The following is a 26350-nucleotide window of genomic DNA, read 5'->3' on the forward strand; positions in this document are numbered from 1 at the left end:
GTGGAGAAAGAAACAGAAATATTTTATTGCAGCCACCCCAGAGCACCCTCCGCTAATGGGGTGGGGGGTCCTTTTTTGGCTTTTCTTGCCTCTGCCCAGTGTGTTTGCCATTTAACACGGCTGTGATCACTGGTGTATATAATTAAAAACATTTTATACACAATTTTATATCCTGCTGTTTGTCCCCTTAGGGGGTGTTAATAGGAAGAGCGAGAACTGGCGCCATGCCGTCCGGGACCCTGGCACCGCTGGGCTCTGGCTCTGGGTCCGGTGTGCATGTGCTCCTGGGTCAGGCCCGGTGGCCCCGTGGAGGGCCTGACCCCTTCCCGGCTCCGTTTACACATTCCCGTCCCCCAGCTCTCCTCGTCTTGTCTTGTTTTTCTAAGTTCAGTGAAATGTGCTTTTATTGTGATCAATGAACATGTCCAGTCCATCCTCCCGCTTCTAAACCACCTCTCTCCTCTTTTCCCTTGCTGTCAAAGCTGGCATTTACTTATGGCTCAGGAGGCCAGTGCAGACCAGGAGTTGCCTCTAACAGGCGCTGATGGGAAAAGCAAAAGGTGTTTATTGAATAGGAAAGTGAAAATCACTCGAGGCCTTGAGATAAGAGGTAGCTGGTACTTTTAAGAAGCAGCAAGGAGCCCAGTCTGAGTGGAAGAGCGAGGTGGGCAAGAAGGGAGATGAGGCTGGCAGGGAGAGAGGTGTTACCTTTTACTGAGTAAAAAACACAAAACTCAGTGGCATTCAACAACAAACATTTTTTCCTCGCGCAACTGCCGATCTCGCTCGTCTTGGGCTGGGCTGGGCTGGGCTGGGTGAGCAGGGGGCAGGGGCCCTGCTTGAGGCTGGCATGGCTGGGTGACTGCGGCATTCCTCCCCGTCCTCCTGGGACCCGGGAGCTGGCCTGGGTGGGTCCTTCTGGCAGGGGCAGAGGCTGGATGGTGGCTTGTCTGCTGGTCTCCCATAGGCCAAAGCAAATCACATGGCCAAGCGCAGCATCAGGGAGTGGTGGCAGGGGTGGTGCTGGGGGGTGGGGATTGCCCAGCCCTGGGTGGAACACAGTACCATGCTCTGTGCAGGGGCAGGAGAAGGGTGAAGCTTTGGGCTTCCGATATGGCCTGCCTCTGGGGACCGCAGACTACTCAGGCTTTAGACCACTCTGAGACCTTTGCTTTACTCTGAGGTCAAATGGGGATTTGATCTAGAAGGTTTCGGGCGGGCTCCTTCATGCTCTGCTGGGGTTATCTTAAGCAGGGGGAGGGAGGAAGCAAAGAGATCCTTTAGGGGGCTGTCGGAATCATCCAGGTGAGAGGTGGAGAGCTGTGGGACATTGTGATGGCCTGGCTAGTAGGAGATGGTGTGTGGAGAGGGAGACAGAGAAAGGAGACAGAGACTCCGAGGCTTGGGCCCGAGCCAGGGGAAGATGGAGTGGCCACCATCTGACAGGGGAGGCTGCCCAGGAGGGCTTTGGGAGGAAACAGACTCCAGTTTTGGGAACCAGTGGAGGGTTTGGGGCCAAGTCACGCTGTGACTTTGGTCGCTGTAGGAGAATGGAGTGGGGGCAGCGATCAGAGCTGCGGTTTATTAGAGAGTAGCTCCATTATGCTAAAGCTGGATCAGAGTTTCTGGGGCCTACAGAGTCCAGGCCAGGAATGTGTGAAGATTATGGGGGTCCCACCGATGGGGAACCCATGAGTGGCCCCCAGAGTAGGGCTAGTGTCAGATTTGTGGCCCAGTCACCTGGTCAGCACATGAAACCCCCAAACTGCTTCTGGAAGCAGGAGAAGGAGGAAGGAAGGAAGCAGGACAGAGAGGAAAGCAAGCCTGTGAACAGGTCTGTGTCCCCTGGCCAGGCGGGAGGGACAGGGGGACCATCGGCCCCTCGTTAGTGCTCCTGACCCCTCGGGCCCCTGCTTCTGGGTGGTGGCCCAGCCCAAGGATGCAGGCTCTGGTGGGTAGGGGGCCTGTTCTGTTGAGCTCTGTCGTACTGGGGTCCTAATGAGCCACACCTTCCTGTCTCTCCCCCCACAGCCGATATCATCTCTACTGTTGAGTTCAACCACACCGGAGAGCTGCTGGCCACAGGCGACAAGGGTGGCCGGGTTGTCATCTTCCAGCGGGAGCCGGAGGTGCGGCGGGACCTGGTGGTGGTGGGAGGGGCGCCACGCTTCAGCCGGGCCTTTGCCAGCTCTGTCCTGGACCCCGCGAAGCACTGAGGACAGGCAGGGCCAGCTGTTGCCCTGAGTTAAGCCTCCCACTACTGGGTGAGCCGGCGCCATCCCGGCCAGAGGTGGGGGGACGGGAGGGCTGCGTTTTCTGCAGCCGTGGGGCTGCCTTCAGGTGGCGGTCGGCGACTTGGCTCAGCCCCAGGCCGCACCCTCCCGAAGCTTGTTGTCCAGCAGAATTCCGGGTAAGACAGGAGCGGCCCGCAACAACCCACCCAGGAGTGATGTTTCGGAACCACTACAAGACCCTCATGATAACAAGAACCCCATTTGTTGAGCACCTACTATGTGCGGTCACCTTGCTACATTCTCTACACGTTTTCTCATTTACTCTTCACTGCCCACCTCAGATGTTGGGGACCGACACCCATTTTACAGATGAGGACACCTGGAGAAGTCACCCAGCTAGTGAGCAAAGACCAGGGGCTGAAACCAAGGCCATGCGTTGTCACGTACACGCCGCCCTGCCTCAGAGAGGGGGCCGCCCACACACGAGCACGTGCAGGGATTAGAGGCTGAAGACGGGATGGCGAACACCAAGGAGGGGGAGGACGGGGAAGGGAGGAGGGGAGAGAGATGAGGGGAGAGGGAACAGGGGTGAGGAAGAGAAGAGGAGGAGTGGGGATTGAGGAGAGCAGGGAGGAGGGGGTTGGAGGCGGCAGGGGAAGTGTTGCAGGTGCATCCCTGCCCCGTTCCTCAGGGCATGTGTTCCTCGAGGTCTGGCTGCTCCGTGTTCCCGCCTCTGCCCCGTAACCTCCCTCACGGCAGCCCCAGTGGTGCCATTAGGTGCTCTTAGCATCCTCGTGTCACAGATGGGGAGCCCGGAGCTCAGAGAGTGTGACCTAGCTTAGCCAGGACACGTGGCTGGGAAGCAGGCAGCTGAAAATCGAGTCCTATGGCCCGAGCGTGCCAGTTTCCCGAGAAGAGCCCGGGTAGCCCACCGGGGATGGCAAAGCCAAGGGTCCTTTTTGCAGAGAGAAATTAGATGGGTAGATGCACGTTTCTTGACTTTGGAATTTTTCTCCTCTAATTTTTTTCTCTCTTCTGGTCCCAGTGACCTTAGTCATAGACAGTGCTCGTGGCCACTGCAGGGACTTGGAGGCAAACATACAGAAGAACTTGAAAGCTTGTCAGAAGCAGGACAGGTGTAGAAATCTAGCAAGAGGTGATTTAGGAATAATTAGCAGGAAACTTGAAATTGTCCTTGGTTAGCTGACTCCGTTTGCTCCCTGGCGGGTTATACGGTACCACATGCACTGAACTTGTCCACTGAGAAGGCCGCCCTGTGCCCACAGTGGACTCACCGCCTCACTATTTTGAGGGCTCTGTCACGACGGTCCTTGTTATTATGAGCTCTGCTGCCTAAACCAGGATGGGTCCATGGAGGAAAGTTCGGGGGGAAGATGGCCTAATGTCAGTCTAACATTCTAGAATATTCTGCCTCCGTGTGAAATCTGTTCCAAAATGCATGCATTCCATGAATCAGGACCAAATTGGACACTCAGACTGGAGGATCAAGCCAGAGCCTTGCCTTGGTGTCAGACCTCAGAGGGTCGAGTGACAGCACTTAGTGGACACCTGGCCTTTGGGGGGAGCAGTCAGTTCACCTCTGAGTCTCCACTTTCTCGTCTGTAAAATGGGGAGAATTGCGGTGCCCACTGCAGTGAATAGAACAAGACTGGGGAGTGAGAAGCACTTCGCTCAGCACCCCGCACATAGTAGGTGCTCAGTGAATGTGAGCCAGCCTGATTGCTGGACTGAGGAGGAGACAGGGCTTGGCCACAGACACACGCCAAGTCATCGGCCATTTAAAATACAGAGTTTCCTTTGACCCTGGCATCGGATCCCCAGCTCTCCTGGACATGGGCCACCGGGCTGCGTCGGGCTCTCGGAGGGCTTGGCCAGCGTGCCCTTCACCCCTGCCCCTGCCATGCTGGAGCTCAGGCCCCCTTGTCCGCATTTTCTTGCAGAGTAAAAATGCGCCTCACAGCCAGGGCGAGTATGACGTCTACAGCACCTTCCAGAGCCATGAGCCGGAGTTCGATTATCTCAAGAGTCTGGAGATAGAAGAGAAAATCAACAAGATCAAGTGGCTTCCGCAGCAGAATGCCGCCCACTCCCTGCTGTCCACCAATGGTGAGGGGCCCGCATGCGGGGGCGCCGGCACCGCCGGCTCGCACATGCTCTTTTCCAGCTTACTTGGACTGAGCAGTTTTCTAGGTCCTGAGAACTCGAAAACAGTATTTTGAGCAGTGGGCACATTCCACCCAGTGACTGTCCCACAGCTTCCTCAGCCTTGGCCTGTGGTGGGACACGGGGCTTGTTCGCACCATGACAGATGGCTGTGTCGGGGACATCTCTGTCATTACTGTTCTTGGAAGGGGGGCGGTGGAGGGAGTTTGGTATTCCCGACGAAGGAGCCAAACCTAACTCTTCTGGAATCCCCGAACACCCCTGTGGGGTTGTCACTCGAGAGTGCGGGGGGTGGGGGCAGCAGGAGGAGCGCGAGTTTCGGAGCCTGGCCGGCCACTTGACCATTCTGCCCCGGGGAGGACACGTGCGCCCCCAGGCCCCAGGGAGGCTCCTGGCCAGAACCCTGCTTTGCTGTGCCCCACTCAGGGCCTGGCGCCTGGGGCCCGAGGCTCGGCTTCCCCCTGCTGGCCCTCCTGCTTCTCTCGACCCCGTCATCAGTGGTGCCTGAGTGGTAGGAGGACAGGCCTGGACTCTGTCCCAGCCCTGTGACCTTGGGGTGATGGCCTTGCTTCCCTGAGCCTTGGCTCCCTCATCTGTGCAGCGGGGTGGACACAGCCCCCTTGGGCTGTGGTAAGGGTGACGTGAGATGACACCCCGCCAGCACCCTGAGACCAGCCAGCCCTGCTGTGGAGGGTGTGAGCCTGTCACGGTGATGCCACCTGCCTTCCCCGACACAGCCCAGACTCCGTGCAGCTACTAAGGCACCCTCGAAACTGCTTGGACTCAATCCCGCCAAACCTTGTGCCCGAAGTCTGCCCTGTCTGCCCCTTACCTGGCCAACCCTTCCGCATCCCTTAGACCTCCAGTGGGTGTCACTTTCCACTGAGCCTCTGTGGACTTCTCAGCTGAGCCTGCTGTCCCTGCAGTCAGTCCTGATACCCCCGACCCCTCCTGAACCCAGGCCTGCCCCCCCTGCTCCCTGCGTTCCTGCTGTTCTCATCCTTCACCCTGCCAAGTGCAGGGTCCAAGAGCCTTAAGGGTGCCTGGCCCAGGGCCACGCTCAGCCAGTGGAGCCCTTCCCCTGCACGGGAGAGGAGGCAGTGAGGGTCTCCCCAGGACAGGAGCCCCTCACATGGTTCACATCCTGACCCTGTCACTTCTGCTTCTGTGGTTGTGTCTTCCTCGTGGGGGTGCTGGGGGGACGAAATGATATGAGGCCATAGCGAGTTAGAACGAGGCCGGTGTCTATGGAGCCACATACACGTGCTGCCTTTCCTTTTACCATGGGAGTGGCACATGTCATTCTCTTCCTGCCCCTCTGGAGAGAAGGTCAGCATCAGGAGCTCCCTACACCCCCACCCTCAAAGCTTCTTGACCCTGGGTTTAAATTCCAGCTGCACCCTTTCTGAACGACATGTCCTTGGGTACCTATCAAGGGTTTAATGATACCAGTTGTCTCCCTCTTCCTTCTCCTGAGCCGGGCTGTGTTTGTTTTGGCTGCAGTAGCAGCCAGGGTTCTCCAGGGAAGCAGGACTGATACGATGAGCGTGTGTGTGTGTGTGTGTGTGTGTGTGTAGGCTTGTAGGTAGGGACACACATGTAGACATAGATATATGGAAAGAGACTTATTTTAAATTGTCTCACATGATTGTGGGGCTGGCAAATCCAAAATTTGCAGGACTGGCTGGAAGGCTGGAGATCCAGGGAAGAGCTAATGTTGCAGCTTGAGTCTGAAGGCCACCTGCTGGCAGAATTCCCTCTTCCTCCAGGGGAGGGCCGTCCTTTGAAGGCCTTCAACTGATTAGATGAGGCCCACCCACAGTATGGAGAGCAGTCTGCTTCACTGTACGGATTCTTTTTTCTTTTTTTGTGGCTTAACAACAGTTTATTTCTCATTCCCATAAAGTCCATCACAGGGCTGTGGGACTTTCCAGAACACCTGCTCTCCATGTGGGGGGTTCGCATTCCAAACTACTTTGAGTTTCTGGTCCCTGTTTCTGTATGGGCTTCCACAACGGAGGCAGGAAGAGCAGTAGGGTCTTGCACCCGCAAATAAAGTCTTCAGCCCAGCACTGTATGGATGTAAGATGTAATGCCATCTAAAAAAAAAAAACCTTCACAGTAACATGTATCTATATTTGGCCAAACACCTGGTGGCTGGGCTTTGCCGCACTGACATAGACGCTGAACCATCCCAGCCACTCGGCTCCTCTTCTATGTTCATGGCAGGAGGCCCGAGAAGTGGGGCCACTGGAAGCTGCCCTCTGAACGGGCCGGATGCTGCTCAGGAGAGAGCGGGTCACCCTGCTTTTGTCTGCCCCTCAGGGCTTCAGAGTGGGAAGCTGCATCTGATACGCTCTTTCTGGGAGTGGGTTTGGAGTTTGTGGCTGCCCTCAAAGGTGCCTCCCCTTTGACCCAGTGCTTTCACTGTTGGGATCAGTTGTGAGGAGCCAGAGGAGGAGGACAGGTACCCTGTCCGCAGCCGTGTTCGCGGCGTGGGTGTGCAGAAGGAGCGGGAACCCGCGTGTCCGAGAGCAGGCTCCCGGTCAAGGAGTTCCCGACGTGGCGCACCTGTCTCGTAGGCTGTGCTCTGCGCTGGAGTTAATCATGAGTCTCGTTTCATTTGCTCTGTTTCAAAAGATAAAACTATCAAATTATGGAAGATCACTGAACGAGATAAAAGGCCTGAGGGATATAACCTAAAAGATGAAGAAGGGAAGCTTAAGGACCTGTCCACGGTGACGTCACTGCAGGTAAGATGTGAAACGCGGAAGGTTCCGGCAAGCGGGAAGCAGTGTGGGCTTCTTTTGTGAAACAGTGAGACTTTAGGACTTGAAGGGCCTTTGGGATTTGAGCCAGAGCCGGGTTCGGGTCCTGGCCGGGCTGCTTCCTGGTGGGGTGGCCGCAGGGTTTCCCTGCCTCTAGCCTCGGGCTCCTCGTGAGCAAAGCAGAGATGGTGCTCTTTCTCCTGGAAGTGACATGGGGATGAGGCGGGGTGACGCGTGTCCAGGGGAACCTGTGGGCTGAACTTGTGGACTCCAAGCCCTTCGTCGAGGGGCCAAGAGGCCTGGAACAGGTGATTCTTGCCGCCTGTATGGAGGCGGGGAAGGTTAAGCTGCGGGGCCATGCCAGTGCAAACTCTCGTCCCCATGTGATTGAAAGGCAAAAGCACGCCTCTTTCTTCCAGGGGAGAAGCTGTGAGACATGGCAGAGAGAGTTCTGGAGTCCCAGGATCTGGGTTCCAATCCTGCCTCAGCCACTGGCTGGCGGCGTGCCCCTGGGCAAGGCTCTCAGCCTCCCCAAGCCTCCGCCGACTCCTGATCTAGAATGAGGCACACATGGCCAGCCTGTGTCGTCCTAATACTCTGCCTACAGGACCTCAGTCCTCACCGAAGTCCTGTAAAGGGAGCACACGATTATCAACCGCATTTTATAGATGAAATGAGAGCTGGGATCCAAACCCAGGGAAGTCTGGCTCCAGAGTCGGCGTCCTGTCTCCTCCATGAAGAGGGAGTGAGGTCCCAGCCTCCTGGGAGAGCCGTGGGGATGGTCAGTGGTGTCCTGCTGGAAGACTCCATGAAAGTCAGTCCCTGTCTTTCTCCAGCAGGGCAGGGGGCATAGCAGGGCCACCTTGTGTGTCCCTGGCTTCCAGAAGCCTGGAACATGGCAGGCGCTCTGCTCCTGTGTGTTGAAGGGGATGCTGGTGCGCAGCTCATTGGGATAATATTCGTTCATCGCACACTTACTAAGCACCTGCTTTGTGTCCAGCCCTGCTCTGGGCATGGGGAGACCGCAGTGAAACAAAGAGCCTGGGGGCGGGATTGGGTCTGTGTCTCAGTGTCCACTGCTCCTGGGACCGGCCTGGCTCTGAGCAGACGGCCTCAGTCCTATGAGTAAGCTTCAGAGGTGCTGCTCCCTTCAGCTCGTTTCCATGTTTTGGCCAATTTGGAAAAGGCTGGGTCACATTGCATGAACTGCCTGTCCTCCTGGGAGAGGGGGACCAACTCACAGCTCTGAGTGTGTGCCCCTCCAGGGGGGAGGGGGACAGTGACGAGGCCTGGCATGGGGGTGTTAGTGCCTCCCCCGGGTGTCCCGATGGCTCCCAGATCCACTCGCCACTTGTCAGGTGGCTGTAGGCAGGGCCCCGCCCCATGCCTCTGTTTCCTCCCCAGCAAAATGTGGATGAGAACTCACTTTCCCTGAAACAGCTTAACATACGCACTCACTACGTGTCCAGCAAATCGTCGTAAATATGAAACGGTGATCAATGTTGTTCCCGAGATGGAGAAATAAATGTTTAAGCATACTGGCCTCTAAATGACGGGCAAATTGTGCAAATAAATTCTGAGAAAGCCAGGAGGCCAATTAGCTTCCACATTGAGTAATGGGAGTGATGCGCCCCCCCACCCCTGCCCCCCCACCCCAGCCCCCAGGAAGTTTATGAGGCTTTCATCTGGTGGGAAGGATACAATTATCACCTCTTGATGGGCTTGGCGTTTGCGGCAGAGCCCGTGGCCCGCGGGGATCCGTTTATTTCCCTCCCCCCATCTGAGACTTTGCTCTGTATCTCACTCACATCCCAAGATGGCCCTTAACCGTCCGTTGAGGCTGGAGGAGGAGAAAGGGAGAAAGAACGGGAGCATCTGGGTCTTTCCACCTCTTGCCTGTTCCTTATCTCCTTCCATGTCACCCAAGCCACCTAGCCGTGTGCAGCTCTTTACCGAATCTGAGCCGTTCCTGCTGGAGGCTGGGCTGTTACTTGCCGACAAGCTGCTCTACAACGGGCCCCGTGCTGGACCCCAGGTGTCAGAGGTGGGCCCAGGCCCCCAAGGAAACAGACATGGAGTCACTCCACCTCGTTGATTTGGTGAACTCCTATTCATCCTTTAAAACCCTAGTAGCCTTCTCCTCTGTAAAGCCGTTTCTACACAAGCCAGATAAAAACTCTCATCCTGCTTCTGCACCGTCTAGCCTTGTGTATCCCAGAATGTTCTGTCCTTAGTGTTCACATGTCTGCCCTCCTGCCTCTCACCTTGACTAGACAGACTGTGGCATCTAGAAGTGTTGGGGGAGGCAAAATGTTTTATTCATGAGACACGCAAACCTTCAGGGCATATTTATTTTCACTCCTCCTCTCCTTTGTTCTTTTAATGGCTTTGAAATATGGTTTGGGGATGGCAGTGAATGGCTGGAGCCCTCGGTGGAGGGCAAGGCTGCCGGGAGGGGAAGCGATGTTGCCAGAAGGAGGGGAGGCAGATCAAGGCTTTGCAAGGCCAGTGATGCTCTGACCTTCTCCAGGAACAGGTGTGACTTGAGAGAATCCAGAGGACCCTGGGCGGCTGTGCCTTGAGGAAAGGGAAGGAAAGATTAGGAGCTGACCTAGAATATCTGACACAGGGGGACATGGGCAGGGCGGGGCACAGAGCCGGCGGCACAGGAACGGCCCAGAGCCAGGTAGGCATGCACACAACGTTGCACACGCCCGCACTCATGCTCACACACGTGCACACTCACACCCATATTCATGCATGCAGATACCCCCACGCACATCCACACCCATGCATCCACCCGCACATATGCACCCCCCAACACTGGTGCACACACATGCACACTCAGGCGTGCACACGCAGGCACACACATTGGCACATGCTCACACTGGGTCCCCTGGTGCTGTGCGTGAGAAGGAACACTGCAGCACCAAAGTGGTCACCTCCTGTCTCAGCTGTCCCTGGGGAGCTTGAGGGACACAGCCCATTCATGTATTCACTCACCCACTCACTCCTTCCCCTGCGGGCCTTTCTGTGTGGGGTCCTGGGCTGAGTGCCAGCCACACAGAGACGAACACGAGAAGACACGGTGTGCCCCTAACCGTTCCCAGGCCACTGCAGGAACAAGACAGCTGCCTTGTCGTGTGGCCAGGGCTGTGACAGACTGTGGCCACTCCAGGGAGCCCTGGGCCTAGCCTAAGAGTGAGGTGGAATCAGAAGAGGTCCTCTGGGAGAAGGAGATTCTCAGGTCCCACATCAGCCCAAGTCTGACCCGCACGGCCCGCATCAGCCCTGCTCCTGCGTCCCCTCCTGGTTGCCCGTCCTACCCGGCACCACCCCTGCCGCCCTGTCACCCTGACCCTGCACCTGTTTTATTTTTCCAAACAGCACCTGTGCTCTATGAACTCTCACACACATGCACACACACACACACACACACACACACACACACGCTCACTTGTGTATTGGTTATTGTCTTTCTCTCCCATCTGAGGGCAAGCAGCCCGTCTGCCACAGCGCGTCCTCACCCAGTTCTGCTTGGATTCCCCTGACTCTACTTGGTAACTGCCGCCCCAGGCCCAGGAGCCCTGCAGTTGGCTGACAAAGTTGCACAGCCCAACACCGGGACCCTGAGCTCTTCCTCACTCGGAGCCCGGCCGAGCTGCCTCTCTCTCAGACGCAGTTCCCGTGGCCCCTGGAGCAGGGTCCCCCCAGGCCCACGCTAGAACCCGTGTGGCTGTGTGAGGCCTGTCCACCCTCCCATCACCCGCTAGGGAGGAGGTCGGGCACTAGCACTGAGAACTCACCATGTGCGGGGCGCCATTCTGAGTGCACTTGACCTGCATGAACTCGTGGGATCCTCACATACCCCTCTTCACAGATAAGGAAACTGAGGTCCAGAGAGGTGAAGTCCCCGGTAAGGGTAACCCTAGTGGGTGTCCAGGCAGTAGGGTTTCAGGGGTCTGCCTTTCCGCCAACATGCCCTGGCGGGGCAGTCACCCCGGGCTCTGCATTTCCTGACTCTGGGACTTCGACATGTCAGGGACATCTTGGCATCCAGTCTTCCCACCCAGGACGGGATGGCCATGCCAATCCCCATTTCCTGAGCATCGAGTCTGGGCCAGGCCTGGGGGGAGATGGATGAAGCCGTGTCTGTCTGTCTGTCTGCCCATCCCTGTAGCTTCAAAGACCTCACGGTTTCCTGGGGTGGGGCCTTGTGCCCGACACACAGCGCAGCGTATGCTAAGAGCCTTGATACAGATGTGTGCAGTCTGCTGGGGGTGAGCAGGCCCGGAACCCCGCTCCCGGAGCAGGTGCACATCTGAGGGGCTGTCGCTTCTAGGCCTTGCAGGAGGAGTCCGCGTAACTAGGTGTTCAAAGGGGGTGAACGTTCCAGGCAGAGGGCACGGAGGGAAGCAAAGGTGTGGGATCTGATGCTGTCCCAGGGACTCCTCACACCAACCCTCTCAGGGGGGAGTTTCTATGAGTTAGGCTAACACCAGCAGCCGTAGCAAATAACCCTGGCATTGCGGGGCCGAACACACAGAAATGAATTCCTTACTCATGGAAAGGTCCAGGGTCAGTGTTCCTGGTGGACACATGACTCTCCTGCAGGGACGCAGCCTCCTTCCATCCCACGGGCCTTCATTCCTAAAGCTCGGGTCCTCACCTTCCTGCAGTGGAAGGGAAAAGCGGGTAGAGAAGGCACACCTGCCTCTTAACCGGCTTGACTTGTAAGTGCCAGGTGTCACTGTGCTCACATCCTATTGGTCAGAACCAGTTACATGGCCACCCAACTGCAAGGGCAGCTGGGAAATGTAGTTCTTGCCTGGGCAGCCACTTCCTTGTGACAAGGGAATAAAAATGGTGGATAGTTGGCAGGTGCTGCCATGGTATCTTCTCATTCCGTTTTAGAGGTGAGGAAATTGGGGCGCAGAGGGGTTCAGCCACTTATTCAATTCACACAACAGGCTCAGAACCAATCCCAGGAGGCGAAGCTTTCCTGCAGGGCTGGCGGTGATGGATGTTGGCCACGTGGCGCTGCTTGTTTCCAACACGTGCAGGATGGACGCCCACTGGCACATTCCCGGCCTCCGGTTTTGATCGTGCGGCCCTGGCATGCCGTTTCCTGCCTTGGGCACCTGTCCCCCTGCAGTCCCCCTCCATCACCTCATCACCCTGCTTACCGTCCCCTTCTCCGCAGGTGCCCGTGCTGAAGCCCATGGATCTGATGGTGGAGGTGAGCCCACGGAGGGTCTTCGCCAATGGCCACACCTACCACATCAACTCCATCTCCGTCAACAGCGACTGCGAGACGTACATGTCGGCAGACGACCTGCGCATCAACCTCTGGCACCTGGCCATCACTGACCGGAGCTTCAGTATCCTTTCCCGCTGTGGCCTCTGCCGTCGCCCGGGGCGGGGGGGTTTCCACGGGGGGGGGGGGGGTGTTGGCTCAGTTGTGAGCGAGCCAATGCGGGAGCTTCTGCTTTTGTTCAGCTTCTCCAGTGAGTGAGGCCCAGTTTGGAATTCTGATGAGCTGGTTTGAAAATTTAAAGCCATGGCTGCCTAGGGTTATATTCGACCCCTTGCTTTCTCCAGGCGGATGTGTTCCCTGTCATTCTGAGACCGCATCAGGGACCTCAGAGGAGCTAGAGTCCTGGGGTCTGCCCTCCTGGAGGAAGGATGGTTGACCCACTAGAGAGTCAGGGACCCTCCTCCCTGTGGCCCAAGGCAGGGGCCTCAGCGTGTGATGAACAGCCTTGGGGGCCCACCCAGGGCTTAGAGTGACAGTCGAGGTGTCAGAAGCCCAGTTGCCTGGCAGTCCCGTATGTCTAGGCAAGCTAGGGGCAGTAGGATGGACTCCAGACCCCTCTGACTGGTCAAGAAAGAACTTGGCACCCAAGCACGAGCCTGGGAGGGGCCGCAGTGGACAAAGCAGCCAGGTTGCTACCACGTCACTCTGTGCTGACCTCAGCAAGCGTCCGTGTTAACTCATATCAGCCTTATGGCAACCCAGGAGACAGGTGCTCACACCTAGCAAGTGTCCAACCCAGGCCCCCCTCCAGCCCCCGACTCCCCATTTCCAACCTCTTTGTCCAACTGCGCTTTGTAAAGTTTGCCTCGAAGATGTGCAGTGGAACTGGATAGGAGCCCCCCCACCCCGAGCTCTCGTGCAAGCTGACAGTCTCCCAATGTCCCCTCTGTGCTGGATACCAGGCAGCTCCTGCTGCGAGAAGCTCCCCACTCGGGGTGTCGGACCTGCTATTGCTGCCTTACCCTCAGAGCAGAAGCCAGGGCTGGCTGGGAGGGCGTGTGGGAGCAGGAAGGAGCAGTCTGGAGGGTTGGAAGGAGAGACAGAGGGTAGCAAATGGCTTCTGAGGGCCGAGAGCCAGGGACTGGCCAGGGTCCACTGGGCAGAGAGACCTTGGGAATGGGGAGAAAGGGGGCTCGGAGGAGCAGAGAGCAAGCACATGCTGTTGGTCCTTGAGCCCAGCAGGAGGGTGTGGGGCAGACGCGGGGCTTTGGGGTCAGTGGGGGCCTCTGTGGGAGTCCCACTGTGTCCCCTAAGCTTGCTGACCTTGGTGAGGAACCAGATCCCTGGGAGCCTCCCTGACCCTTCCCCGCTAGGACTGCAGCACGCACATTCAGTGAGCCCCTCCCAGATGCACCCAGCATGCAGCCGGTGCTCTGCGTGTCAGGGAGCGTGAGCCTGTCTCCTTCCTGCCCCGAAGGAGCAGAGCGCTCTGAGCCGGGGTGAGGGGGACGTGGATGGGGGTGGTCACAAAGGTTCAAGGATGGGCTGAGGCTGGAGCTGCTCAGATTTTGGAAGCTCAGATTTGGCTTGGTGGAGAGGGTGGGCTGGGCATCTGCCTGACCCTCCATTCGGGCTGGAAGCCCAGTGGGCCCTGCCCTTGTCCCTGGCGCTCAGAGCTTCAGTTGGTCAGGACTCCTTTGGTTGCAAGGCTTCGAACACCTCATCCCTGCTGGCTCAATCAAAACATGGGCATTTACTGACTTATGGACCATGAGAAGCCTGCAGGCACAGCTGGATTCAGGGGCTGAAACGACATCATTAGATGGTTCTCTCTGCTTCTTGCCTCTGCTCTCTGCTCTGGCTTGTCTCAGGTGCCCTGTGGTAGCATATTGGGGCCAGCAGCACATGCCCTGCCCTCCCAGAATAAAGTCCAAGAGAAAAAAGACCAGTTTTCTGTGACCCGTCTCACCAAGCCCCCAGATGGCACCCCATGGGCTCTGATGGGGCCTCAGGGGCACCTCTGAACCCATGACTATGGGAGGGGGGAGCAGTGCTCTGATTGGCCAGGCCTGAGTCAAGGGTGCTGGAGGGGGTTACTGGGAGGGGGGCGTCACCTTGGGAAAGGAAGGCGCTGCCCCAGCATTTGGAGGCCGCCGTAGTGGACCGCACAGCCAGATGTCCACTGCCAAGTTTGAGGTGTCGACCAGCTTCCTAGCGGAACAAAATGGGTCACATGGGAGCCCCAGGTCTGCAAACGGGGTGGGCACAGGACTTGTGAGACTGCCGCGGGCTGTCCTCAGTGGTTCCTCACAGCACTCTACAGTGCACAGTGTGCCATTCGCCATCTCACTTGGCCTTCATGTTGGCACGAAAGCTGGATGCAATGGCACATTCTCACCCCATTTCGCAGTTGCAGAAATAGAGGCTCGGGGAGATTGGGGGCTGGGCTGATGGGGACAGAGCTGGGACTCGCGCTCAGGCCTCCGTGGCCTGGCCCCAGGCTGTTTGCTCTGCCCTCAGGCTGCCCGCTGCAGCTACCGTCCTGGAACCCAGGCTTCCTTGTCGCAGGACCAGGCTGGGGACGCGTCCCCTGCCGGACTGACGCTGTTGGGCTGCTGTAAGGACTCAGTAACACTGTGAATGCCCACGCCCTTTACAAACTGTGAAGCCCGCAGCTGTGTAGGGAATAGTGTTCCCTGATATTCAGCCATTAATTCCTGGTGCTTCTTCTGACCCGGGTCCATGCTGAGCCCCGGGACACAGGGACAATGAAAGAAACTCGGCCCTGCCAGTAGGGGCCTCCAGGCAGTGTCAGGGACATCACTCTTGCTGTGAGCAGGGCAGCACCTGCACAAGCTGCAGTGGGCATGGTTGGACATGGTGGGTGAGGACAGTGGGAGGGCCGTGTATGTGTGTCCTGGATGGATTAGATTCCAGTAGGCAATCCTGGAGGCCAGGAGCCCAGTGAGGAGATCCAGTGATGGGCAGGCAGGGGGTTGGCTGTGGACAGGAGGCAGTGGAGTAGTGGGGCAGTGGGCTATATCATAACTGTCCTTTGGACTGTGGTGGCCACAGGACATTGGAACAGGTTAGTCAGGAATAAGAAAAGAGGATTGGTCCACTGCATGACTGCAGGCATAGTCCTCCTGAGTCCTTACTATCAGCTGTGCCTCCTTTGCCCCATTTATACACAAGAATTGTGCCTCTCTGCGTGCTGTGGGAGCTGCCATTCACTGCTGTATTTATTGAGTACCTCCTGTGTGCCAGGCTCTATGCCTGACTTTGAATTAGATAAAGACCCCTGCCCTCTTGGAGCCAACAAACAGCAAACCATTAGTATAATAAACAAGTACCATACCCAGCCTGCAAGCAGCTGACAAGGCAGTGAGACCACCAAACACAGTGGTGTGCATTTTTTCCAGCCCTGTTTGTCTACAGGGCTGCAGGTGTGGGCTAGGCGGAGCGGGAGCCAGGGTGGGGGTTTTGCCCAGTGAATAAGAAGACATGAGGCTGATGGTGCCTGAATCTAGGCTAGGTGAGGAGGAGATGGCTCACGATGAGAGAGGAACATCAGTCATGGGGGGGTGTCCCCCTGGAAACACCTAACTCCGTGTTGAACGTGTATGCTGCCTCTTAATTTTGTGCAGGTGGCTTGGTAGTTGATAGACTATAAAGACGACCTGTCTCTTGAGGTCGAGGTGTGTGGGTGCCGCAGAACGCTGACGGTTGCCGAGCTGGGCTCCAGGCAGCCCCTGCCTGTGGAAAGTGAGTACCCAGTAGGCAGACAGAAGGAGCAGAGGGGAGTCTCCAGGGGCATGTGGTGGTTGTGGAAACCTCCCTGCTGAGACCAGCTCGTCAGGGAACCGTGTTGCACGCAGCACTCGCCCGGGCCCGCTGCTGCTTGGCCACCAGAGTGATGAGACCCAGGGGCTCCGTGCAGAGACCGGCACCCGCCCTGCGGAGGCCAGTCTCCTGGCAGGGAAGGCGTCAGGACTGCAGGCTGCGGCTGTGATGCCGGGTCCTGTGCAGCCCTGTGACTAGAAAAGGTGTTTCATTTCCAGCGTGGGAGGAGGCCGGAGAGGCCTGCCGAGCTGGAGAATTGCTCCGAATTGGGAGACCCCTTTTGTGCAAGCACTTGATGGGGGGTTCTGGGCCTGGGGTTTCATCTTCCTTTAACTCTCTCCCTCCGGTGTCTCGACTTGTCTCGGTGGGTGCTGCTGTTCAGTCTCTGAGCCACTGGAAGTTTCCTGGGGGCAGAACTACCTTCTTGTAACACTTTCCACCTAAGCAGAATTGATCTCTAGCAAAGGTTTTGAGAGAAAGAAAAGCCTTCTTAGTAAAGGAGAGAAGGTGAGTGTTGTTTTGACAGTGCAAATAGATAGAAAGCTGACTCAGAGGACCTTTGTGCTGCTAATTTGAGACTTGGCTGCTCTGCATGGAGAGGCAGGGAGCCCGGTGCTCATGGAGTCTCTGTGTGTGCCCGGGCACCTCCTTCCTCTCCCTCACCCCCAAGATGGAAGGAGGTGCCAAGCCCTTTCTTTCCAATCCCTGGATGGCTATGGAATTGTGCCTTCTTCTCTATCCCTGCCAAAGGCGTCCCTGGAGCCAGACCATTCCTGCCTGGCCTGCTGCCAGCGTCCGACACTGCCCAGCCAGTGGCCCTGCACAGAGCTGTGAGAGAGGCTCATCAGAACCTCTGGTTTGAGCACGTCAGGCCTGGGTTTGAAGCTCTCAGTGCCCCCCCCCCCCCCCGGTCAGCTTCTGGAGAAAGTCCGAATCCCTCAGCAATGCCCAGAGGCTCATGGTGACCGGCCCCTGCCCACCTCCCCAGGCTCCTGTACACCTTCAGTAAGCGTCACTCACAGCCCCCTTCAGCCGGTCACCTCTGCTCTGTCCACTCCGCGTGCCTCCTGGGCCATCAGAACCCTCTGAGCCCACACTCCCTGGTCACACGGGCTTTCCTCCTCTCTTAGTATGACTGCCTCCCCTGTTTTCTGCTGAAACCCTTGCGATGAGGTACGTCCCGTCTGAGCCCTCTCTATCCCCATACATAATGCAGGACCCAGCACATAGCAGGTGCTTACGAATGGTTGTACATGACGACTTCGGGTGGAGGAATTCCGGTCTCCGTGTGGTCTTAGGATGTAGGCACCTCCTTGTAAATCTGGGCTTTGGGGGCTTAGAGAACCCAGGCACAAATGAGTGACGGTCTGGGCTCTGGGGTCCGGCAGACCTGTGCCCAGATTCATTGTGTAACCTCCCTGGCCACCAACTTCCAGCAGTGTCAAATGGGCCAAATTCCTCGTCCTAAGGATATTTGTAAGGAATAAAGCAATCATGCTCGTAAAAGGCCTGACAGTAATCGGGCCTGGCAGGTGGCCAGTGTTTCCCTCCCAACCAGCAGCTCCTCAGGTCTTTGAGGCTGGCTCTCAAAATCGCTGCTTCGTCTCTGATTCTTGAAGCCCCTCTTTCTCCCCCGCGCCGTGTCCACATCTGTTTAAACAGCCTCTCATGTCCTGCAATACCAACACTGGAGACAGGCAGCTCTGAGTGATTTTTCTGGAGCTCGACGCCTCTTAAAGGTAACAGATTTGCACAGAGCATCTCAGCTGATGGGCCTCTGCTTTATTTTTAGCACTCGGAGAATTGTGAGGGTGGTTCAATTGATTTTTCTCCCCCTGAGCGATTTCTCATGGTGGAAGCTGGCATCGCACCAAGCCTCGGTCTGGAGCAAATTTCTAATTGCGTTTTACAGAGCAGGTCCTGAAGCGAGGTGGGATGGTGCAGCAGTTAGGGGCAGAGGCTCCAAACCTTGGTCTGCACATGGCCGCCTGGGGGCTGGGCATGTTCCCTATGCAGGGAGAAAAGGAGGGGACGGGCCAAGGACTGTGCTGGGGGCTGGGAGGGTGGAAGGGCTGGGGAGCACAGGGCCTGATGGGCTGTAGACACAAGCCACACTGGCCCTGACCTGCTTTCAGGTATCCTGCAGGCTGCCTTGTTCCATCATCCCGTAGTACCACTCTACAGAGAAGGAACAGGAACATCTACTTGGAAACGCCCTGAGTCTGAATCCCCAAAATCAGTTTCCACCCAGAAAGCATGTGGTGAAGTTCTTGCCGGCGCACCCCTGCTTTGGGGGGCTCAGCAAGCCTGGGCTTCTAGCGGGGCTGAGTGCTCGTGTAGCTGTCCGTGGTGCTGACTGCGTGGGCAGCCAGCGCTGGGAGTCCTCTTCCCCACCACCTCGCACACCACTGTCACCGTGACCGTCACCCCTTACTGAGCACTTACTGTGCCCAGCAGAGCTCTAAGCATGTACTAATTCTCTTTAAACCTCCTGACAACGCTGTGGAGTAAGCATTATCAACATCCCTCTTTTATAGATGAGGAAACGAAGCTACAGGAAGGGCAAGTAATTACCCAGAGTTACCTAGCTGGGAAGTGGCAGAGCCGAGGATTCAGACTCGGGGCCTCTGGGTGCAGAACGCATGTGCTTCCCCACACCGCCTCTCAGGAGGAGAGCGACAGCCCCCGCAGCAGCCACTGTGATTCTACCTCCGGCCCTTATGCGGCTCGCCCTGTGCTGCTGTCATTCCCTCTGTTTTGTGGGTGGTGTGGTGATGAGCTCTGAGAAGTAGGTGCAGTTGCCCATGGCCCGTCTAGCCCCATCAGTACAATGATGTTTCTTGGCTCTACTTTTAGACCCTAATGGAGAGTGGGTGCTTTTCTCCCCACTGCAGGACAGAGTGGGGATCGTTTGGTGACATAGGTGACAGGTGACACAGGCGCTGAGTGCACGGGTGATGGCAGCTCTATGTTCCTAACATGTCCTCTAATGATGGGAACATTTGCCTCTCCTGTGCTTCTGATCCCTCCTGACAGGCCTCCGTTTCATTTCTGAGACATGCTCCTGATTAAACCCTCTGCCCTTGACCCCAGTCTGGAGGCTCATCTCCCACCCTTTCCCCATCGGGGCTCCAGCTGGCTGCCCTGTGGCAGCTCCTCAGCCTTACCTCCCCTTCGCATGGAACATGCCCCCCCCCCCAAAAAACCTACGTTTCTCAGTCCTCTGCTTAATGCCTCAGCCTCCCGGACCCTCCAGACCAGCTCCGGGCCTCCCCAAAAATCCTATCGCGGGCACCCTGTGTGTCTCTCTCAGAGCAGCATTGTGGGCCTCTCTGGTTTCACTGCTGGGCTGGAAGCCCTGGGAGGGGAGGTCAGGACGGGCTCAGTGACCATGAGAAGGCAGCCACTTGGGTGTGCGTCCCAGCTCTGTCCTGTCTGGGGTTTCTGCCCCAGCTCTTAGGAGCCAAGGAAGGCATGCAATTCAGCGCAGACCCCCAAGTCCTTGTTTTCTTGGGGAGAAGGGGCATACATTGCACCTTTGGCAATCTGCTTAATCTCCTGTTTTTCCAGAGGAAGGGAAAGACTCTGATTCAATTTAGTGAACTTTAATTATTGCCAAAAGTACTAACCATGCACTAGGGACTTGTAAAAAATTATATGTCTAAATCATTTTATTTACTTTAATTGCTAGGACCTTTGACTTAATGTCATCTCATTAAATCCTCATCATAGCCCTGCAAAGCGGATGTTATCAGTCCATTCTATAGATGAGAAAAGCAGGTGCAGGGAGATGGAGAAGTTGTCCAGGGGGTCACACAGCTGTGTACGGTGGGGCTGAACTATCAAGCCCTGGTCTTTGTGACTCCAAACTGAGTGCTCTCTTCCCTGGCTCGGTACTTGGGAATCACATAAGCTGGTTTGTGGAAGAGCTGTGAAGACTGGCTCGCCACATGGAGAGGATATGCAAGGGCTTCAGTGGGCTTGTGCTGTGAGCAGTCACACGGAATAGCCCCTCTCCATGGCCCCCCATGACCCCAGTGACCCGGCTTTTCTCTCCAAGCAGGATTGCACCATCATAATTAGTAAGGTTCTGAGCAGAGAAGGGAAGGAGGCTGTTATGGGCCAAATTGGGTCCCATAAAAACACGTATGTTGGACTCCTAACCCCAGGACCTCAAATATGACTGTATTTGGTCTTTCAAGAGGTGATTAAGGTAAAAGGAATCCATTTGGATGGGTCCTAATCCAATATGACTAATGTCCTTACAAGAGGAGGAGGTTAGGACAGCATAGAGGGAAGATTATATGAGGACATGGGGAGAAGAGCGCCATCTACACCCTGCAGAGAGAAGCCTCAAAGAAATTAACCTTCTGACACCTTGATCTTGAACTTGCAGCCTCCAGGACTGGGAGAGAATAATTTATGGTTTGAGCCACCCATGCTGTGGCAGCCGTAGCAAATTCACACAGAGGCAGAGGCTGCCCGGAACCTCTTACAGGATCTGACGTGGTTTGGCCAGAGTGCTTCTAGCATATCTTTGTAGCCAGCTCACCTTTGGAGAAAACTGGCTGAAAAAAGCAGCTTTGCTGGCTGTTCCCCAACAAGACTGCCTCCATGTGCAGGAGGCCTTCTCCAGTGTCCCTGGAGAGCCCGTGGGGGAGGCTTCTCGTGGCGTGGTCCTAGGTAGAGCTGCCTCCATCCTCACGCGGTGGCTGCTCGGTCACCATGGTAACCGCCTCCCCCATCCTGAGAGTGTTTTTCCTGCAGAGACATCGAGATAAACCACACTTTGCTCAGTTAAATCAATGGAGCCCAAGGCTGCATCCTTCTCCTCATTGAACTCCCCTCACCCAAGCTGTTAGTACCTCCCTTGCAGGGTCACCAGCCAGTCCAGTGTACCCCAGCAACATTGCCCGTGGGGTTGCATACTGTGGGGAGATGCACTCCCTCCAGAACAGGACGGGCGTAGGGAGGAGCACCGGCTGGGAGTTAGGAAGCCAGGACTCTATCCTTGTTCAGTGGTGTCCCACATGTGGCCCTGCGCATGTCTCTTGCCGCCCCTGGCCTCCCTCTCCTCCTTCGTGGGCGTGGAGGTTGGGTGGTCCTTCCTGCAGGGATGCGAGATGCCTGGCCTGCAGGTGCAGGGTCAGGGACTGCCCACAACAGCTCTCTGAGGGTTTGACGCAGTTGCTGCATCTTAATAGAGTCCTTTGTCATGCTGCTGCCCCTGAAGCCTGCCGTGATGTTAGTTAATATTTCTGTACTACTTTGATGTTTATGGGGTGGTTTCCATTCCCATTTCTCACTTGAGCTCCTTCCCGAACAAACCAGTGATGTTTGTTCATTTCATGTACAGGACTCATCTTACGGCGGAGGGGAGATTTGGCCGTGGACGAGTGATGGCCCTTTGCACCTGTGCCCATCCCCCGTTCACGTAGGGGAGATGAGCCTCAGAGGTGAAGTTCAGAGGAACGAGGGCCCCTGGAGGTGCAGTGACCTTCTCCCTGACATGTCAGGGGCCCTCCAAGTGGGGCATTGTGGTGATGTGGCCCAGGGAGCGACGTGACCCTGGCTGGCTTCCGGCCATCAGGCCATGCCTTTGGCAGCGGATGATGAAGGAGCTTCTATAAAAATCTTGCAGACCTGATGACTCTGCAGACGGCCTGCCTGGAGTGCCCTGCGGTGTCCTTGACAGCGGGAGCTGCAGGCTTCGCTGCAGGGTGGGACATGCGCTTGCTTCTGAGCTTCGCTGACTCCCCCAGGCAAGGGCCGGGATCACGGGAACAGCTGGACGGGAGGACAGCCTCGTGCTGGGGGAGGAGCCGGGCCAGTGGGGCTGATTCACTCGCTGGCCCTGCGCGGGGTCAAGAAGGGAGGTTACTGTTACAAAAGCAAGATTGCAGTCCTTCTTCTCGGCCTGGGGCCCCCACCGTACAGCCCGGGGGGCGAGAGGCACCTGTTCGTACTTCATGGGCGCTCAGCCGCTCCCATTCACGTCCATGTCGTCTGCACCAGCCTTGAAGAGCAGCAGAGTTGAAGTCGAGGTCAGATCTTCCAGCCAGCTAAGCCTAAAATGTTTACTCTCGGTCCTTTACAGACCTTTGCCTGCCCTGGGCCTAGAGCAATACACCATTCACACTGGGCCCTGAAGGAAAAGGGATTCGTTGTATGATATGGGGCAGGAGCCAAAAGCTGCGAGGGACCAGAGACCCACCCCTAGGCCCTGGCGCTCCAGGAGGCCGCACCCCTCCCGGCACGAAGTTGGTGCTTCTCAGCCCTGCTCGGCTTTGCCCCCGTCATGGTGGGTGTATTGCCGACTCTGGAAACCAACTTGGTCAGTCCTGGGCTGGGCCCCCTCTGCTGGGTCCTGGGAGGACAGCTCGTCCTGGCGGAGCTTCCGTGTCCTCAGCCACGGATGGGGTACACATCACTCATGGGCGGAGAGGTTTGAACGGGGCACAGCTGGGAAGCAGTGTGCCCGTGGCCCGCCCACGGGGCAGATCGGGGGCGTGCAGGTGCGTGCAGGGGCCAGGTGCTTGGCTGGAGCTAGGTGTACAGACAGGAACATGACCTTGCGCGCACTCAGAGGAGCGAAGCAGACAGGTCAGCCAGTGGTCGCCGCCTGAAAAGCTGAGTGCTAGCGGGTCTCTGAGCAGAATGCAGTGGGGACTGAAGGACGGCGCTGTGGGGAATGCGACCTTCCCGTGAACCTCGCAGAAACCAATGCACAGCGTGTTTCCGGTTTCCGCGGCGCCCTTGAGCACTTTCGTGGCTGCTGCAAGGCTTGCTATGCGCTGCAGGGGGGTGGCTCTTTTAATGAACCTTGTCAGTGCTGGTCCCCTCCTCGAGGACCCCCTCCCCCACCCCCCTGGTCTGGCGTCTCCCTGAGCCTGTGCTTCGCCACCACTTTAAGGGCTTCTTCCCCTTGAGATGGGGGGACACTCCCTGTGCTGCCCCGGCGCGGGTCCCAGGGGCCCCCGACACGCTGGGGGGTTCACCGACTTCAGCAGCTGTTCCGCAAAGCACCTGCCATGTGCCGGGCGCTGCTCCAGACACGGAATGTGCAGCAGCGACGCAGAAGGACAGGTCCCTGCCCTCACTGGGGAGGTGGGCAGCCAACCAGTAAGCACTGTGGCAGTAGTGCCACGGCCAGGCCACTGCTGCCCAGCTCCCATAGGCAAGCCAGTGTCAGTTTCCCGTGCATGCTGGAACAAATGTCCGCAAACTGGGTGGCTTACAACAGAAATCTCCTCCAGTTCCGGGAGCCAGAAGTTTACAGTTAATGCTGGCAGAGCCGTGCTCCCTCTGGAGGCTCCCGGGGAGGCTCCGTCCTGCCTTTCCCAGCTTTTGGGGGCCCCAGGCCTTCCTGGCAGCCGCCTGACTCTGGCCTGCCTCCGTGGTCCTGTGCCCTCTGGGGGTCTCTTAGAAGGACACTTGTCACTGGTTTAGGGCCACTCCGGGAATCCCGGATGGCCTCCTCTTAAGATCCTTCATTGTATCTACAAGGACTCTTTTTCTCATTGAGGCCACATTCACAGTTTCTGGGGGTGAGGTTGTGGATGTGGGCTAGGGAGCGACCAATTCAACGTGCTGCTCTGGAGAAAGACCCCCTGCGCTCAGTCGAACTGAGTGAGTTCACCTTCTCCCTTCCTCCTCCTCCTCCCTGTGTGACCTGCACCTCTCTCCACCTTCCTGTCGGCAAACTTAGTTGCCAAGATGTGACCAGAGGTTAAACGAAAGCCCATCAGACCTGGGGGGGGCGGGGTGGGCACAATGAGATGGAAAACAGCGCATGAATAATTCTACGGCTTTGCAGGGGAGGGATGGAGGGCTTGTAGCTGAGTCTAACTACGCCCGTTCCCCAGGGAGGCCAGCTTGCCTGGAACTTTGTGAGCGCCGTGTACAAGGGGAATTGATGCATCTGACCATGAAATGGGGGAGAGGCCACCTGGGGGGGTCAGTGCTCCAGGGTCATGCCCAACCCCCCATTTTGCAAATGGGGAATACTGAGGCTTGAGGAACGGGAATGACGTTTGCACACGGCACTGAGCTTTCCAGAGAGCTAAGACCACAGGCTGAGTCCCGGGCCCCTAGCTTCCCACCCAGCGTAGGTCGTGCCAAAGTCAAAGCCACCACATACGGTCACAGTTGGACCAGATGCCTCCTGGTCCACGTGCACAAGGCCACACAGGTGTGAGTCCAGGAGAAGTGTTTGCAGCATCCATGTGGGGTGCAATTATCACGCTATGGAGTCTTCTTCCAAACCTGCCTCCCTTGTGAGGAGTCTGCCTTCAGGCCCGGCTTTATGATCAGATGAAGGGAATTTGACAGGGACAGCCCCCCTCAGTACCCAGCTGCACCCGCGAGGAGCCAGGCAGCAGGTGAAGGACAGGTCCTGTGGTGAGCTGAGCAGGAGGTCTTGGAGAGACCGCCCTGGGATCAGGCTGGGTGGCCGTGCCCTGAAGGATGCGGTGCTGTCCCGGGAGATGCAGGCATGACTCTGGGCCCTGGGATTCAGAGGCGCGAGATTGCCTGCCCTGCCTTAGGGAGCCCTTGCCCTGCGGGGGCCCCAGCACGTTAGCCGTGACTGTGGTTTTGTCTTCCTCCACCGGGGTCACGTGGAAATATTTCCCATCCATCTTTCCCCAGCACCCCCTGTATCCAGAGTCCTTTGTTTGAGGCAGCAAGAGATTTCCTAGTGATGCTTGGGCTGTAAGAGCTGTGGTCCTGGGCTGTCAGCAGGACCCCGGCATCGGAGGCTCTGTCTCCCGAGCCCACACACAAGACCCTCGGTCCCTGTGCCTCGCCTCTGTGCTGCCTGGTTCGGGCCTGTTCACTGCGGAGGGCTGCAGACGTCATTGAGCCCCATGTACTTCTAAAAGCTGTCATTCCTCGTACCTGTTTCTAACGAGTGTTGTCAGGAGGCTGTCAGGAGTGGTTAAGCATGATGGGGCGGCAGGATGCATGCGCTCGGGAATCCAGCAAAGAAGCCACACCCATTCGCTTGACCGTGGGCCCCTTATGGGTCTGGGAGCAGCATGTGGGGGCTGGGAGAGGAGGCTTCTGAGCCCCCCCGCCCCGCGCTCCCTTCCCGGGCCCCGTGTGCACAGCTTCCCAGTCTTCCCATCTTGGCGGAGAGATTTTCATGAGCATCAGCCTCCATCTCCCCGAGCCAGATGCTGGGGACTGAGCTCCTGCCTGTGACTCATGATGAGCGACGGTCGTAAACAGTCATCGTCGTTGAATGTGCGCGAGTTTTGGTCTTGGTGCAGGCAGAGCGATTGGGTTCAGACGTCACACCTCTGATGCTTCTCCGTTGAACTGCGTCCTAGAACACCCCGAGGTGGGAAAGTGAAGAGGTTTGGATGCTGAGTGGGTCGGGAGGGGAGGTTCTGTGCAGAAACAGATGACTGGAAAGTCTCGGAGGCTTGAAACAGCCCAGGGGTATCTCGTAGCAGGCCCCCTGAGGCACAGGTCCCACAGCAGAGGGGGAAGTGTCCCGGCCTGCTGGCACTCAAAGCTTCAGCCCGGGAGTGACACCTGGCATCTGTCACTCTGCCCTCCATTCTTTGAGAAAAGCAACAAGGGCGCGGCTACCCTGAGTTCCATGGGGCGCACGGACAGGTGTCCCCCCACCCCGGAAGAGAAGCTGGAGTGGTGGGCAAGGCATTTCCCTCTTACCCACGAAGTCCTGCTCCCCCAGAAGTCGTAGCCTGATGAAACACGGTGTAAACACGTGTCCCCTAATACGTGACACCCTGGGTCGCCAAGCCGACCTGCGTTCCCTGAGGCCTGGGCACTTCTGTGTCCCCCAAGCTTCCTTGAACTTTTGTGGCCCGAGTTCTGCGGAAAGAATTTAGTTCCCCTGGTGCTCAAACAGGTGCTGTGCTCGTGTTTCATTTCAAAACGGCCGCATGGGCACCAGTTTAAGGTTGGGGGAGAAACGGAAGCCGTTCCTGAGCAGGCATCTGTAGGCCCTTAGCCCCTGAAGGACGGGGATGGAATTAGCAGCACGGAAGTCTTGGCTTTTTCTCTCTTACTGTTCAGTCTCATTTTTCACGATT

The 26350-nt window shown here is 57.2% G+C and overlaps 1 protein-coding gene across 2 annotated transcripts in view; it reads left to right on the plus strand.

Moving 5' to 3' along the window:
* The window catches only part of PPP2R2C (protein phosphatase 2 regulatory subunit Bgamma), a 130329-nt gene that overhangs the window by 78706 nt on the left and 25273 nt on the right, over positions 1-26350 (plus strand). For both annotated transcript variants that reach the window (XM_044389728.3, XM_044389729.3), the window contains exons 2-5: positions 2032-2129; positions 4196-4361; positions 7059-7171; positions 12390-12567. In XM_044389728.3, the coding sequence (XP_044245663.1) occupies positions 2032-2129; positions 4196-4361; positions 7059-7171; positions 12390-12567 (555 nt within the window). The remainder of the gene's footprint in view (positions 1-2031; positions 2130-4195; positions 4362-7058; positions 7172-12389; positions 12568-26350) is intronic.

Source organism: Ursus arctos, unplaced genomic scaffold (assembly GCF_023065955.2).
Source record: "Ursus arctos isolate Adak ecotype North America unplaced genomic scaffold, UrsArc2.0 scaffold_9, whole genome shotgun sequence".
NCBI lineage: Eukaryota > Metazoa > Chordata > Mammalia > Carnivora > Ursidae > Ursus > Ursus arctos.